At 37.6% G+C, this 13659-nt stretch overlaps 1 protein-coding gene across 41 annotated transcripts in view; it reads left to right on the top strand.

Moving 5' to 3' along the window:
• ZNF438 (zinc finger protein 438) overlaps positions 1-13659 on the top strand; it is a 223164-nt gene that overhangs the window by 151087 nt on the left and 58418 nt on the right. For 24 of the 41 annotated variants that reach the window (XM_064285043.1, XM_064285042.1, XM_064285036.1 and 21 more), the window contains 2 exons: positions 3418-3585; positions 13414-13558. The exons of 14 other annotated variants lie outside the window; for them this stretch is intronic. Coding sequence is in view for 24 of the 27 variants with exons in the window: in XM_064285036.1 (XP_064141106.1) it covers positions 13557-13558 (2 nt within the window). In the remaining 3 variants the exon portion in view is untranslated. The remainder of the gene's footprint in view (positions 1-3417; positions 3586-13413; positions 13559-13659) is intronic. 3 more of the 41 variants (XM_064285033.1, XM_064285014.1, XM_064285040.1) reach the window with 2 other exon arrangements.

Below are 13659 nucleotides of genomic sequence, written 5' to 3'. Positions count from 1 at the left end.
CCTGTCCATTATGGTAAGCACGCTGACCTTGTTGCTGTCAATTGAGTGCTGCCACATGGCCCCTACTACCACGGGTTCACCAGCCCCATTGTATTTGGAATTGAGTTGGCATTGTAATTCAGCCACTCTTACAATAAGACTTTGGGTTCGGTTTTTGGCAATATCAGCTCTGTTAGCTACAGTCAGTAAGGCTTTCTTTCAGAGCACAAGTGGCAACTTTGAGGTCTTTTATGTGACGCTTGAGCTTTGACTCTGAAGGCCCGAGCTCATGTCTTTCTTTCATCACTTAGTCTGTAAGACTAACCAACCAGTTTCCTGGCAAAATTGTAGAAAAGTATCAAACATGTGATCACCCAGAGCCTCTTCTCTCACCAATACTTGATCTGTTGGTGGTGATATTTTGCATATTTCTACTGCCACCTCATGCCATGGGTTATCAAAAAAAAATGCACCCTCTTTACTATTGGAAACAGAGTCATCAACATCTTTAAGACTAATCAGAGGTGAGAACCAATTTAGAAAACTCATCCTTACCATTTTGTTTCTGTAGAACCACTCTCAGTACCAGATGTCTTAGGCCGAGTCTCTAGAGAACCAAAATCAGTGAAGCATATCTGTGTATATATATAGAGAGAGAGAGAGAAAGGTCAAGGAAATAGCTCATGCAGTTGTAGAGGCTGGAAAGTCCCAAGTCTGTGGGTCAGGCATCAGGCTGGAAGCTTCCCCTGACACATAGCTGCAGGGGCTGATAAACCCAAGAACAACAGGTAAGATGGCAGGCTGCTGGCTCAGATCCCAAGAACCAGAGGTCAGATGATGACAAGCCAAATGCGGGATCAAGAGTAGAGCAAAAGCTTTACTAGAAAGTCCGTATATATTAGATGTGTGCCATACCCCCAAAGAAACTCCTTTTCAACTGATTGGCTGGTCATAGCAGATCTCATCATAGAGTTGATTACGTTACATCAGATCTCATCGTGGAAGTGATTACATCATTACATAACTGTCACACTACATCATAACTGCCAAACCATTGAGAATCATGGCCCAGCCAAGTTGACACATAACCTTAAACATCACAAACAGCAAAAAACAAAAAATTGGGAATTTGGATTTCATCAAAATTAAAAACTTGTGCTTCAAAAGGCACCATCAGAAAGGGAGAAAATGTTCATAAATCTCATATATATCTGGTAAAGAACTTACATCCAGAATGTATAGCAAACTCTTACAACTCAACAATAAAAAAAAAAAAAACAGAAAACAGTTACAAATATGGTAGATATTAATAAACCATGTCAATAATTACTTTAAATGTAAATGGTCTAAATATACCAATTAAAGGACAGAGACTATCAGAGTAGATTAAAAAAATAAGATCCAGCTGTATGTTTTCTACAAGAAACTCACTTTAAATATTTTTTTTAATTATTTTTAACTGAACAAGGAATGTGAATAGAGATTTCTTGAAAGAAGATATAGAAATTGCTAATGAGCATGGGAAAAAATATTCAACATCATTAGTCATTGGAGAAATGCATATCAAAACCACAATGAGATACCACTTTACACTCACTAGGATAGGTATAATAAAAAGTGTTAATGATAAGATGTAGAAATTGGAACCCTCATACATTATTAGCTAGGATGCAAAGTGTACCTCTACTCTGGAAAACAGATCTGGCGGTTCTTCAAAAAATTAAATATAAGCTTACCATGTGACCCAGCAATTCCACTCCTAGATATATACACAAGAAAAATGAAAACATGTTCACACAAAAACCTGTACACAAATGTTCATAACAGCAGTGTTAAAAATAGCCCAAAAGTTGCCTACTTTAAAAAACACCCAATGTCTATCAATTGATCAATGAATAAATACAATATGGCATAGCCATACAATGGCATACTATTTGACAATAAAAAGGAGTAAAATATTGATATATGCCACAACATGTATGAACCTTGAAAATATCATGCTAAATAAAAAAAAAAAATTTTTTTTTTTTTATTAAATGAAAGAAGCCAAACACAAAGACCATATATTGTATGATTCCATTTATATGAAATGTCCAGAATAGGCAAATATATCAAGATAGAAAGTAGATTAGTGGTTGCCAGGGGCTAGGGAGAAGAGGGCCATAAAGAACAACAGCTAATGGGTATAGGGTTTCTTCTGGGGGTGGTGGAATGTTCAGGAATTAAATAAATAGCGGTATTGGTTGTACAAATTTGTGAATATACTAAAAACCATTGATTGTATACTCTAAAAGGATGAATTGTATGGTATGTGAATTATATCACAATTACAATATAAATAAATATTAGCTGAGCCCTTCGTAGGTGTTCCGTGACTGTGCCCAATTATTAGAGTACCATGTCAACAAAAAGGGGTGTGAACTCTCAGCGTGTAGAGCTTCTAGTCTTTTAGGGGCAATAGGCATTATCTAAGTAAAATTATAATTGTCATAAGAGCTATGAGGGAAAGATACAGGATGCAGTGACACTATTAACAGGGGTATCTGGCCCAGACTAGATCAGGGCCCGTTCTCCTAAGGAGGTGATACACCACTGCCTAGTTGCCTTCAGATCTGAAGGATGAATCCAAGTTAACAAGACGAGAATAAAGAAGAAAAAAAGCATTACAGGCAGGGGGTTCAGCATGTATAAAGACTGCCTAGAAAGCCACAATATGCTCAGGAACCTGTGGAAAGGTTAGCATGTCTGGGACACAGAAAGTGAGGGATGAAACTAAGAAGCTGGATAAAGCCAGACTATGCAAAACCCCGTAGATGTGCTATGGCTTCAGAGGGTTTTCAGTCTTGGATGGCATGATCTAATTTGTGTTTTGAAAATGTAACAGTAGCTGGGACAGCAGTAGAAGCAGGGAAGACCAATTAAATAATTGTCAGTGGTCCAGGGAGGGGATGATAGCAGCTCGTTGGCAGTGGAGATGAGGAGAAGTGGACATATCTGAGAGCTTTTTAGAAGATAAAATTGGCATGATTTGGTGAAAGCTTCAATATGGGAAGAAGGGAAGTGTCAGGTTTTACTTCTGGGTGTTGGACTTTTGAAAGTAGATAAATTAGAGGGTTCTAAGCCAGAGATATTCCTCGAATATAGGCTTTGTTATGAACAACTTCAAATAACATGAGTGGATTTTTTTTTTTTTTTTTGTACCCAGAAGTAGCTCTTTCTTATCAAGGCAATTGCATATAATACAGAATCATGTGATTTATTGATAGCAAATGTTTTGGGAAAGCATAAATTTGAGAAAACTATAGACAAATTATTTGATGTTTACCAGATGAATTGGGCAAATTTGCTGCAAAAAAAAAAAAATCTTTAAAGTGTAAAAAAGCAAAGATAACACTTTGAGGACTAGGTGTGCCTGACCCAAGCCATGGTTATTTTCAGTCGCCTTATATGCAGGCAAAACTGGACAATGAATAAGGAAGACCGAAGAAGAATTGATGCCTTTGAATTATGGTGTTGGTGAAGAATATTGACTATACCACATACTGCCAGAAGAACAAACATCTCTTGGAAGAAATACAGCCAGAATGCTCCTTAGAAGCAGGGATGGTACGACTTTGTCTTATGTACTTTGGACATGTTATCAGGAGGGACCAGTCCCTGGAGAAGGACATCATGCTTGGTAAAGTGGAGGGTCAGTGAAAAAGAGGAGGGACGCTCAACGAGATGGACTGACACAGTGGCTGCAATAATGGGCTCAAATATAACAACAATTGTGAGGGGGATGGTGCAGAACTGAGCAGTGTTTTGTTCTGTTGTACGTAGGGTCGCTGTGTTTTGGAACTGACTCGGTGGCCCCTAACAGGTGAATTTAGCTCACTTTTATCTTGGTCTGCCTCTTCAGTCTCTGTTGTAGTGTACTTGGTCTTGCGGATGATCCCCAGTGCAGTGAAGATCATCTCTGTCATTGAAGTTTCTGCATTTTGAAGTAAATATTGAAAATAGACTCTGAAATAGTTTTCTGGCAAGTGACTGCCTTCCAGTGAGAAACAATTGGAATGAATTCAGTTGTAGCAATTCTTACGTCCTTGGCCAACCAAAGTCTTAAAATGTTGCCAAGTTCTTCAGTGATGTTTTTATTCTGCGGCTATGTAGAAGAAATAGTGTTCTACTCTAACTTCTAAAAGCCATTTTGGCAATTCAAGAGTAGACTAAAATAAATTTTAATCCATACCCTAAAAAAGTTCAGATGACCCTTGAAGTCTTAGTTGTTGGGCATGGCCTTAGATTTGTTCCAGCACATAGAACCAACTGAGAGGTAAAGACCCATGGAAGAAAGCAATATGCAAATGGTTGTGGTTTAAGTAACATTATCCTGCAACTGTCCTGGGAAAGGCGTCTCCCTGGTTATCACTGTTGTTGCTGATGTGTCGGTGATGGACAAATATAAATCTACAAATCCCATTTGTGTACAGCAAAGCTTGAGGCAAATTTAAATTAGATGACTCAAAAGAGTCATTTAGAAAAAATCAGAGTGACCTGCCTTTTGCAACCCTCCCCCAGGGCATTTTCCTTTGAGCCAGCTCACAGGAGCGAGTCAGGGATTGTTGTTCTGATTTCCCAGTGAGAACACTGACGCTCACGCTCATTTGAATGAAGCTTCCATTTTCATACTGTTAATATAGGTTCAGTCTAAAGATTAGCTCTTTATTGATGAGCATTGACTATAGTACATTGTTTTCCATATGTGCTTATTCTATTGGGCATTTTAATTTCTGGAAGAGAGTTGTCATTTGAAATGGAATCTTTTTTTAAAAAAAAGAGTGGGAAAAATGTTAAGGTGAGAGGCAGTTGTGGTTAAGTACAGAACCCATCACCTGTCTTCAAATCCCAGCACCGCCAATTACTAGTTCTGTGAGCTTAGATGACTTACTTAACTTCTCTGTGCTTCAGTTTCCGTATATGTAGAGTGGGGTTTGTAAAATACCCATCCCAAGGCCGCTGTGAGAATTAAATAAATTGACACACATTTAAGATGCTTAGAATACTGTTTGGAACCTAGTAAGCTCAAATAAATGTTAGTAACTGCTGCTGTTGAACCAACAAAGCAGCTCTCTAACTCCCACCTGAAAATTAAGAGGTTAATTCCATTGTTGGTGGTGGCAGTGGTTTTGTTTGTTGTTTTTTTTGTGTGTGTAATTTCTGGAGTTGCTCTTATACCCCAACAGCAGAATCCAGCAGTGGCAACAGAGACCGTATGTCCCAGAAAACTGAAAATATTTACTATCTGGCCTTTTACAGGAAAAGTTTTCCAATGCCTGGTTTGGGGATTACTGGTTATGTTGATTGACAAATGAATGAACTGCCTTTTATACTATTCTACTTGGACAGAAGATGTAATCTTGCATAAGAAAGCATATGACTTTAATTAGTTATCCATGTGGCCAGAAAACTTTCGTTTTGATTTTGGAAAAATATAACTTTACACCTTGTTTAAAATTCTGTTGAAACTGGCATACCCGTTCATGAGTAGACTTTAGTAGACTGCCTAAGTGTAAAAACATACGTGCCAAAAAACACACATATTCAATAAAAAATATTAAGATTTGGATGCTTCTCAAGACTTGTCAAAATGAAAGTTCGAGTATGTGTCTGATTGAGTGTGTGTGTGTGTGTTTAAGGATAGTTGATGACACAAACAGTTAAGCGCTTAACTAACTGAAAGATTGGCAGTTCAGACCCACCCAGAGGCGCCTCTGAAGACAGGCCTGGTGAGCTGCTTCTGAAAGGTCACAGCTTTGAAAACACTATGGAATGGTTCTACTCTGCACATGTCGGGTTTGCTGTGAGTTAGAATCAATTCTGTGGTAACTAACAGCAACAGCTATCCTATAATTCTTTTTAAAAGATTCTTGAAATATAATAAATTCTGAAAGTCTTGTTAATAAGGTGAATTTTTCAATGATAGCATACCTTAAGAGTGTAGTATTATAATCCCATTCCCGAAGTTACTTGTGGTTATTTTTTAAAGGCTTTAGCTTTGTGATTCAGAGCTTAATATTTAAAAGGTATGGAAAATATTGTAGGCTTTGGCAATCGTGCTTAGAGAACATAGGCTCTAATTTATCATACCAGATCGTTCAGCGATTAACACTCACTTTTTGTCCTATTCTTGCTATTTTTAACTGTGACGTAGATCTTTTTTATGTCTTTGGTTATATACTGAGGACCTATTTTGCCCTTGATATCTGTAAATAAGAGCCTTTTGGTTAGGTTTATATCTTTCAAAGTATATTTATCAAATACTTTTGAGAGACTTCTCCCCTCCAAGGCCCTGAGGCTAATGGAATCAAGAAGACTTGGACCTTGCCCTTGTGGAGTTTTGAGTCATATCAGGGAATATAGACATTAAATTAATGTAAGGATGACAAGTGTTGGGAAGGGAGAATTAAGGTGTACAGTGGAAACCTAGAATACAAATGTTGTGTCTTTGGAAATTTCTTTGGGTTTTGTGCTGGCTTTGGAAAACTGTCCTTAACTACTGGTCTGTTGATAAATTGAAATATTTTTAATTTATAAAAAGTACTGAAACAAGAATTTTAAGAAATGATATATAATGTCCCTCCTACTGATACAACCACAGTTTATTAATTTGCTGTTTATTGGTACATGTTATATGGTTGATGGACCTTGTGTTTGATTTTGGTAGAAAATTATCTATTGAGTGTAGTGGTTACTGTGAAGTTGGAATGAGGAAAATACAAAAAGTGAAAAAGGACTACCATTTAGTTTGTTAATTAAAAAAAAAAACTTTCAGCTTGTTCTTGTACAAAAATATTTTTAAGTGGATTCTAATTAGAGTTTTTCCCTGTTAGAATAGTTATTTATTGTTTTTAATATGAAAATAGTTGGTTATGAGTAACATATATGTACATTGTACAAAGACAAAGGGGAAATGCCACAAACCCAAGCCCTAGCGGTAACCAGTGTTGACAGGTTGATGTTTCTCTGTGGGAATGCAACTTTTTTAAAAAGGCAGATGGGATGAGAGCATACCCACTGTTCCACAGCCCGCTTCACGTAAGGTTATCTCATGGCCATCCCTCCATGCCAGCGTTTATTGGAAACCACCTGCCTCTTTCATTCTTTTTGATCTTACTGTTGATAATGTCGTCTTTAGTACATGCACAAAGTACATGATCCAAAAGGTTTGCAAAAGGGCATACAGTGGGAGAGGCATCTAGGTGGCTCAAGTGGTTTGTGGTTGACTGCTAACCGAGAGGTTGGCAGTTCAAACCCACCCAGTGGCTCCATGGAAGAAAGGCCTGGCCATCTACTTCCAAAAGGTCACAGCCAAGAAAACCCTATGCAACAGGTCTACTCTGTAACAAATGAGGTCACCATGAGTCAGGGGCCTATTCAACAGCAGCTAAGAAAACAACAAGATACAGTGGAAAGTAAGTCTGCCTCCCAAGTGTGTCTCCCAATTCTCCCCTTACCAGAGGCAACCACTCTTAGCAATTTCTTGTCTTTTGAAATCACTCTTTTATATTTATGTCTTTACTTGATTGAACTGAAATTACTCCCTCACTCAGTCGTTTATATGGAAACTGAATGCTTAGTAAATTTACAGCAGCAACCAAATGATTTTGTAATATCAGTGTTTAAGATTGTACGCCAAAATGAAAAACAGATTTTCTGTTAATTGTATTTCAATTTCAGATTTCATGCTGTGTGATTATTAGATGATATAATTTGTAGGTGAGCAATCTTTACCAGATTTTAGATCCTTGAAATATAACTGAGCCTTCATGGGAGAAGCCCCACAAGGCCCAGTGTACCCCAGGCGCTGCCTCCCACAAGCCCTCGCCCATGTCTGCTCTGTTGGTGCAGACCCCGATCTTGAGCCCATGATAAATGGGGACCATCTTGTCCCCTAATCTCAGAGGTAATTTGTTTAATGCTTATAGTTGTTTTAATCTGGAACCACGTGGGTTAACTTGATTCCCTCAACTCCACACGAATATTGCCAAAGCCTGGGAGTGGGGGATGGCTGGGGTGGGAGTGAGCTGAAGGGAAGGTGGGATGGGGACTTTCTTCTGGCTGGACCAACCTGGAGCTGAGATCTCACTTATTTAAGGTACTTTCTCTGTAACACTGGGTCTTTTGTCAGCTGCTAATATTAAGTTAGCCTCATAAAAGAAAAGGTGACCTAGAAATCCCCTGCCTCTGATAAACTTACCACAGAAGATGGGGTGATAAGTGTTTGGGTGAAATAGAAAGAAATGAACCAGATCTAATCTTCAGAGCAGTTACATTCATATCTGAAGCCCAGGAGCCCTAGACTGGTACTTCCTGTTTATAGGTAGTATTTACTTTTGTATAAAGTCCTCAAAAAAAAAAAGCAAATTTTTAAAAGTAAAAAGTATCAAAACCAAACCAAACCCATTGCCTTCAAGTCGATTCTGACTCATAGTGACCCTATAGGATGGAGTAGAACTGCCCCATAGAGATTCCAAGGAGCGCCTGGTGATTCAAACTGCTGACCTCTTGATTAGCAGCCGTAGCACTTAACCACTACGCCACCAGGGTTTCAAAAGTAAAACATAGATGTATGCTGTGTAAGAGATACATAAAATTAAGGAATATATTTATAAAATATATACATATTACAGCCCCTCAGGGGCTGGTGACATATTTTGTAATTGTTTAATACAGCTTTCTTTTTGACATAGATATATGTCCAGTGTGTATGTATATGTGCATGTGTGTTTTGACATAGATATATATGTTCAGTGTGTGTATAGATATATACATATATATTCCCTGGGTGGTGCAAACAGTGAACATGCTTGGCTGCTAACCAAAAGATGGGTAGTTCAAGTCCATCCAGAGGTGCCTCAGAAGAAAGGCCTGGCAACCTACATCTAAAAAACCAGCCCTTGAAGACCCTGTGGAGCACCTCTGCTCTGACACACACGGGGTCACCATGAGTCAGAACTGACTCGACAGCAAGTGGCTTATATATTGTGTATTTTTAAAGTATTCTTTAACTTTCTTTGCAATTAAACACACAGTTGCCTGGCTTAAGTCCCATGTGTTCCCAATCAAAGTTAAAAATCTGTCCCTTGAAACATACTGAATGATTACCATTTTTTTCTAAATTTATTTTGTTTTCAAGACCTATACTTTGTATTACTAATATAATCACATTTGCTCTACTAATTTTTCTAAAATAATAGAGCAAAATGTATTGAAATTGTAAAATAATTATAAAACTACTGTTGCATAGACAAAGATGGACACCTGAAAGGGAGCTCTAGGCTGGCAGGCAAGCACCATCCTGCACTGGCTTGAATGCTGTGTGGTCAGCTGATCTACAAATGCGCATATTTGGTGTACAAAAGGCAGTTGGAGATGTGAAGCTATATGCTAGAGATAAATGGATTGTGGGAACCTGATCAAATGCATGAAAACAAAGGACCAGGAAAGGACTCCTAGTTATATTCTTTTAACTGAAGTCCCTGGGTGTCCATAATAAACCATTGCAGAAATCCTTCCAGGAAGAAATGATCCTCTGTTGCCTTCTGCATTCTCATTTTTCTCATCCTTCCTATGTGGTAATGCCTCATAGTTAACACCTCTAAACAAAAAGAGACAACTAGAAGTTTTTTCTCTAAGATTAACTTTCAAATTTAGAGAAATGATAGATGCCCTTGAGGTATTTTAGCTTGATCTCAGATTTTAATTAACTGTTACAGTAGATCAGCAACAAGACTTTACACCAGTCAACAGTCACTGAATGTCAAGTCTGTCAACAATGCACAAAAATGCTACAAGCACCGCTTCTAACCGCTACAGAGCACGTGAAAAACAAGTTCTGAAATGGTTTTGTAGATCTTCTGAGATATTTAAACAAACTGGAATTTAAAAGATTTTTTTCCTATGCAGTTTCTCCTTTTGAAAAAGCTGTCATTCTTCCTTTTTTTCCTCCTACTTCCTTTTTTATTTCTTTCTGATTGATACTTATTCATCTTTCCCTTGCTCATTAGTCCTAGACAGATACTCGTAGTTTTCCTTGCCTCCTTTTCCTTCCCTGCCCACCCAACTCACCACTGCCTCTCCACAGCCCTGGTCTCTGTTCCTCAGCATTTGTAGGATCATAAGGACTCCATTAAAGTGTGTATGGGTCTTGTGTGGGTTTCTGGGCATTAGAGAGCACACTCAAACACTTCCCATGTGATAATCCCACATGCCAGGTCAGGGGACTTCCTCTTCCTCACTGTGTGCTCAGGCCAGGTGTTGGTAAGGTGGTAGGAACCTGAACTAGCAGGAAATCATTAAGCTAAGCAGTTGCCTCTGGACCATCCTGTCCTCTAAATATCTAAAGCAATTTGATTCTTGAAAACATAAGCAGAAAAAGAAACCACTGAGATATTTTTCCTTTGTGGTATAAATAAATAGTAATAGTTTTGCAGAGCCCCTGGGTGGTACAAAGGGTTAAGACGCTTTAACTGAAAGGTTGGAGGTTTGAGCCTACCCAGACTCACCTCGGAAGAAAGGTCTGGCAGTCTGCTTTCAAAAAATCAGCCATTGAAAACCCTATGGCGACAGGTCTGATGTCATAAGCTGGAATCAGCTCCACGGCAACTGGTTAACAGTTACGAGCAAATTCTCAGTTGACAAAACAGAAGTACCTGACAACAGAAAACAGGTGAAACCCATCCATATGCAGGTCGTTGGCCATGACAGATAGGACTCTTGGTTTCAGTGTCCTATTCATGTGGTATTTTTACTTTTTGAGTGAAGCTCTGTAGCCAGTACAGCACCTTCTGTAAAAAGATCTCACCTATGCTTTTTATTATATTAAACTTCCTACCTAGTTAAGCTTTAAGTGAGTGAAAATTCAGGTTTTTGAGTGGTTACTTTGCTCTTCTAGTCCTCTGATGAGTTATTTTGCTCTGTGAGAGTCTGCAGTTATTTGAGAAGTTTTTTCATTAACGAAAGGCACCAAAATAAATTTAGCTGGGGTCATAGTGTTTAATTTAATAGTATTACGATAATAAGTACCATAATTAGTTTCAGATTTGCCTTCCTTCCCAGAGGACAAGATTTTTTAGCTTTTGATGCCTGCTTAAGGCGTGAGAATGACAGCAAAATTAACGTCATGACCTTTATAGACTGTTTATGGTTTTCCATGTAGTACCCTAAAGGATTTAGGGAGGGTGTACATCAAAAATAAACTACTTACTAGGGACAAATCAAAACTGGGTTAATTGGGTTCACCTGATCCTCAGCTAGTAGCACCTCAGTCAAGACACCCATTTCGTATTAGACAAAGGAACACCATTTTCCCCTATAAAATTATTTTTTAAGCTATACTTGTATATTCTATAGTGTCTTAAAAGAAAAAAAAAGTTTTGGAAGACTAGTGTTTGACATGTGTAGGATTTTCTCTCCTATTGTATCTAATTTGTCTTTATCAATTAGGAAATCAATCTGTCTTTTCATTTTTATAGCAAGAATGCTCTGACACCAAGTAACAGGCTGTGCCCCGTGCCACTGATAGCCACTTCCTTTTGGTAACGCAGGGCAGCAGCAACTGCATCGTTAGCACTGTCCCTTCCTTTTTCCAGTAGTCAGTGGGGCTTCCTGTAAACAGTCACCCTTGAGATCCTTGAGATACGAAACTTGGTCTTCATTTTATTGTCATTTTAATGCGGTGTTTGTATATTTCAGCTGAAATTGAGAAAAATACCTAGGCAAGCTAGAATCTTTAAAGATTTTAGATAATTGATTTAAAAATTCCTATGGCAGTTTTTGCAAATAGTGGTTTTGAGGCACTTTCATACATTGTTAGATGGAAGATAAATTAGTACAACTCCTTTGAAAGTCAATCAGGCAGTACCTAGTACCTGGGAATTTCTTACTGTGACTTTATCCTACAGATAGACTTGTACACGGTAACGAAGATGCATGTATAAGTATTGACAATGGCAGCGTTGTTTCTAAGAGCAAAAGGCTGAGGACAATCTAATTGTCAGTCACCTGGTGGCTGGTTACTAGATTATGGTTCTGTGCAGTGAAATGCTATGCAACGTTTAAAAAGAATGAGAAGAAAAATTAAAAAGAATGAGAGGGACCAATAAATGCTGATACAGGAGGCTCTGCAAAATATAGGAAGTGAAAAGAGCAGCATGTGTAATCTACATCAGTTCGGGGACAGGGGATGGCAGGCATAGAGCATAGACTATCCAAGAAGGTGCCAAGGGGAGTTGCCTGTGAGGAGCAGAAGAGGGTGTATAGAACAAGAGGGAGGCTTAATTTTCATTATTTTTAATACTGTTTGAATTTTTTTTTACCATGTGCTATCTTATTTTTTTAATTAAAATACAAGCACTATGTTAAAAAATGGTTCTGAAGACTGTAGCAATGCAAGAAAATGTTTAAGATATAAATACATTTTTAAAAGCAGAGTAAAATGTTGTATGCAGTATATACCAATGTATATACCCAAGAAAAGCATGGGGAAAAGAGCAGGAAGCCAAACACTAAAATACTAGTAGTCTTTTTTGTTAAAATATTGCGATTGTGGGCAGTTTTTTTTTGTTTGTTTCGAATGCAGTAATAATATCTTATTAGTGGAAAATATATAATAAAAATTATCAGGGTTTCTGTAGTTCTAAAATGTCACAACATACTACATGTGTTCTAAATATTATGTATTAGTTATCTAAGTATTAGCCGTAGTTCGGGGTAAAGTGATCATTTTCAAAAATGTTTTTTTTATAACATTGTAATGCGCAGTAATAGAATTTTTTTGAAAAATTCCAGAAAGTCTCTTTTTAACCTGATAGCTTTTTGTCCCCTGTTCCTTTGTCATTACTTAGCTTTTTTTCTGTTGGAGATAATTATTTTATTATAACCAAAGTGCTAGGCAAAAGCTATTGGGGGCAGGGAATGAAGAAAATTGAGGTGATGCTGGAAGGGAAATCTGTAACTAGAGTGCTCCAGGGAAAAGATGAAACTTAGAATTATTTTAAAGGAGGAAGAAAAATCACCAGAATTATTTCAGTTAAGCAGTTCACACACCCACATAAACATTAGAAATTATGAAGAATGGGTGAAGTTAGCAGGAAAAAGAGCAGAGAAAGTGGGTTTATTACTTTTTTTAATTGAATGGTCATTGTAAAACTAATTGAGGAGATTTTAATTTAATTCAGAAACTGTAGAGAAGGAAAAAGCTAGAGGTGGGAACAAAGCTGAGAGTTTGTTGAAAGTAAATCCACTGGTCTATGGTGTTGAAACAAAAACTCATTAGTGCTCAGCACTAGGTAAGATCCAAGAAAGAAAAGAAACATGAGGAATCCAAAGTAAAATTATATCAAATTTCTGTAAAGCTGCTTAGTTTAAAGATGGCTTTGTCATTGAATGTAGACAAGAGAAGAAGAGCAAGAGTGGTGAAAATCTGATCATTTCAAAATTAACTAAATCCAAACTGATTCAAGCACTGCCAACCAGACAGATCAAAAGGAACAAAATGAACAAATTTCACAGTATGCGCTGTATACATATTAGAAATGTAAGTTGCAGCTTTTTATTTTCATGGTGTTTATTTTACTGCCGAATATCATTTATTATCAAATGCTGCCATTCATTCATTTTTGAAATGCTTTCATCTTA

Source organism: Loxodonta africana, chromosome 4 (genome assembly GCF_030014295.1).
Source record: "Loxodonta africana isolate mLoxAfr1 chromosome 4, mLoxAfr1.hap2, whole genome shotgun sequence".
NCBI lineage: Eukaryota > Metazoa > Chordata > Mammalia > Proboscidea > Elephantidae > Loxodonta > Loxodonta africana.
The sequence above is the reverse complement of the archived record's forward strand: the minus strand, read 5'-3'. Positions and strand labels throughout refer to the sequence as shown.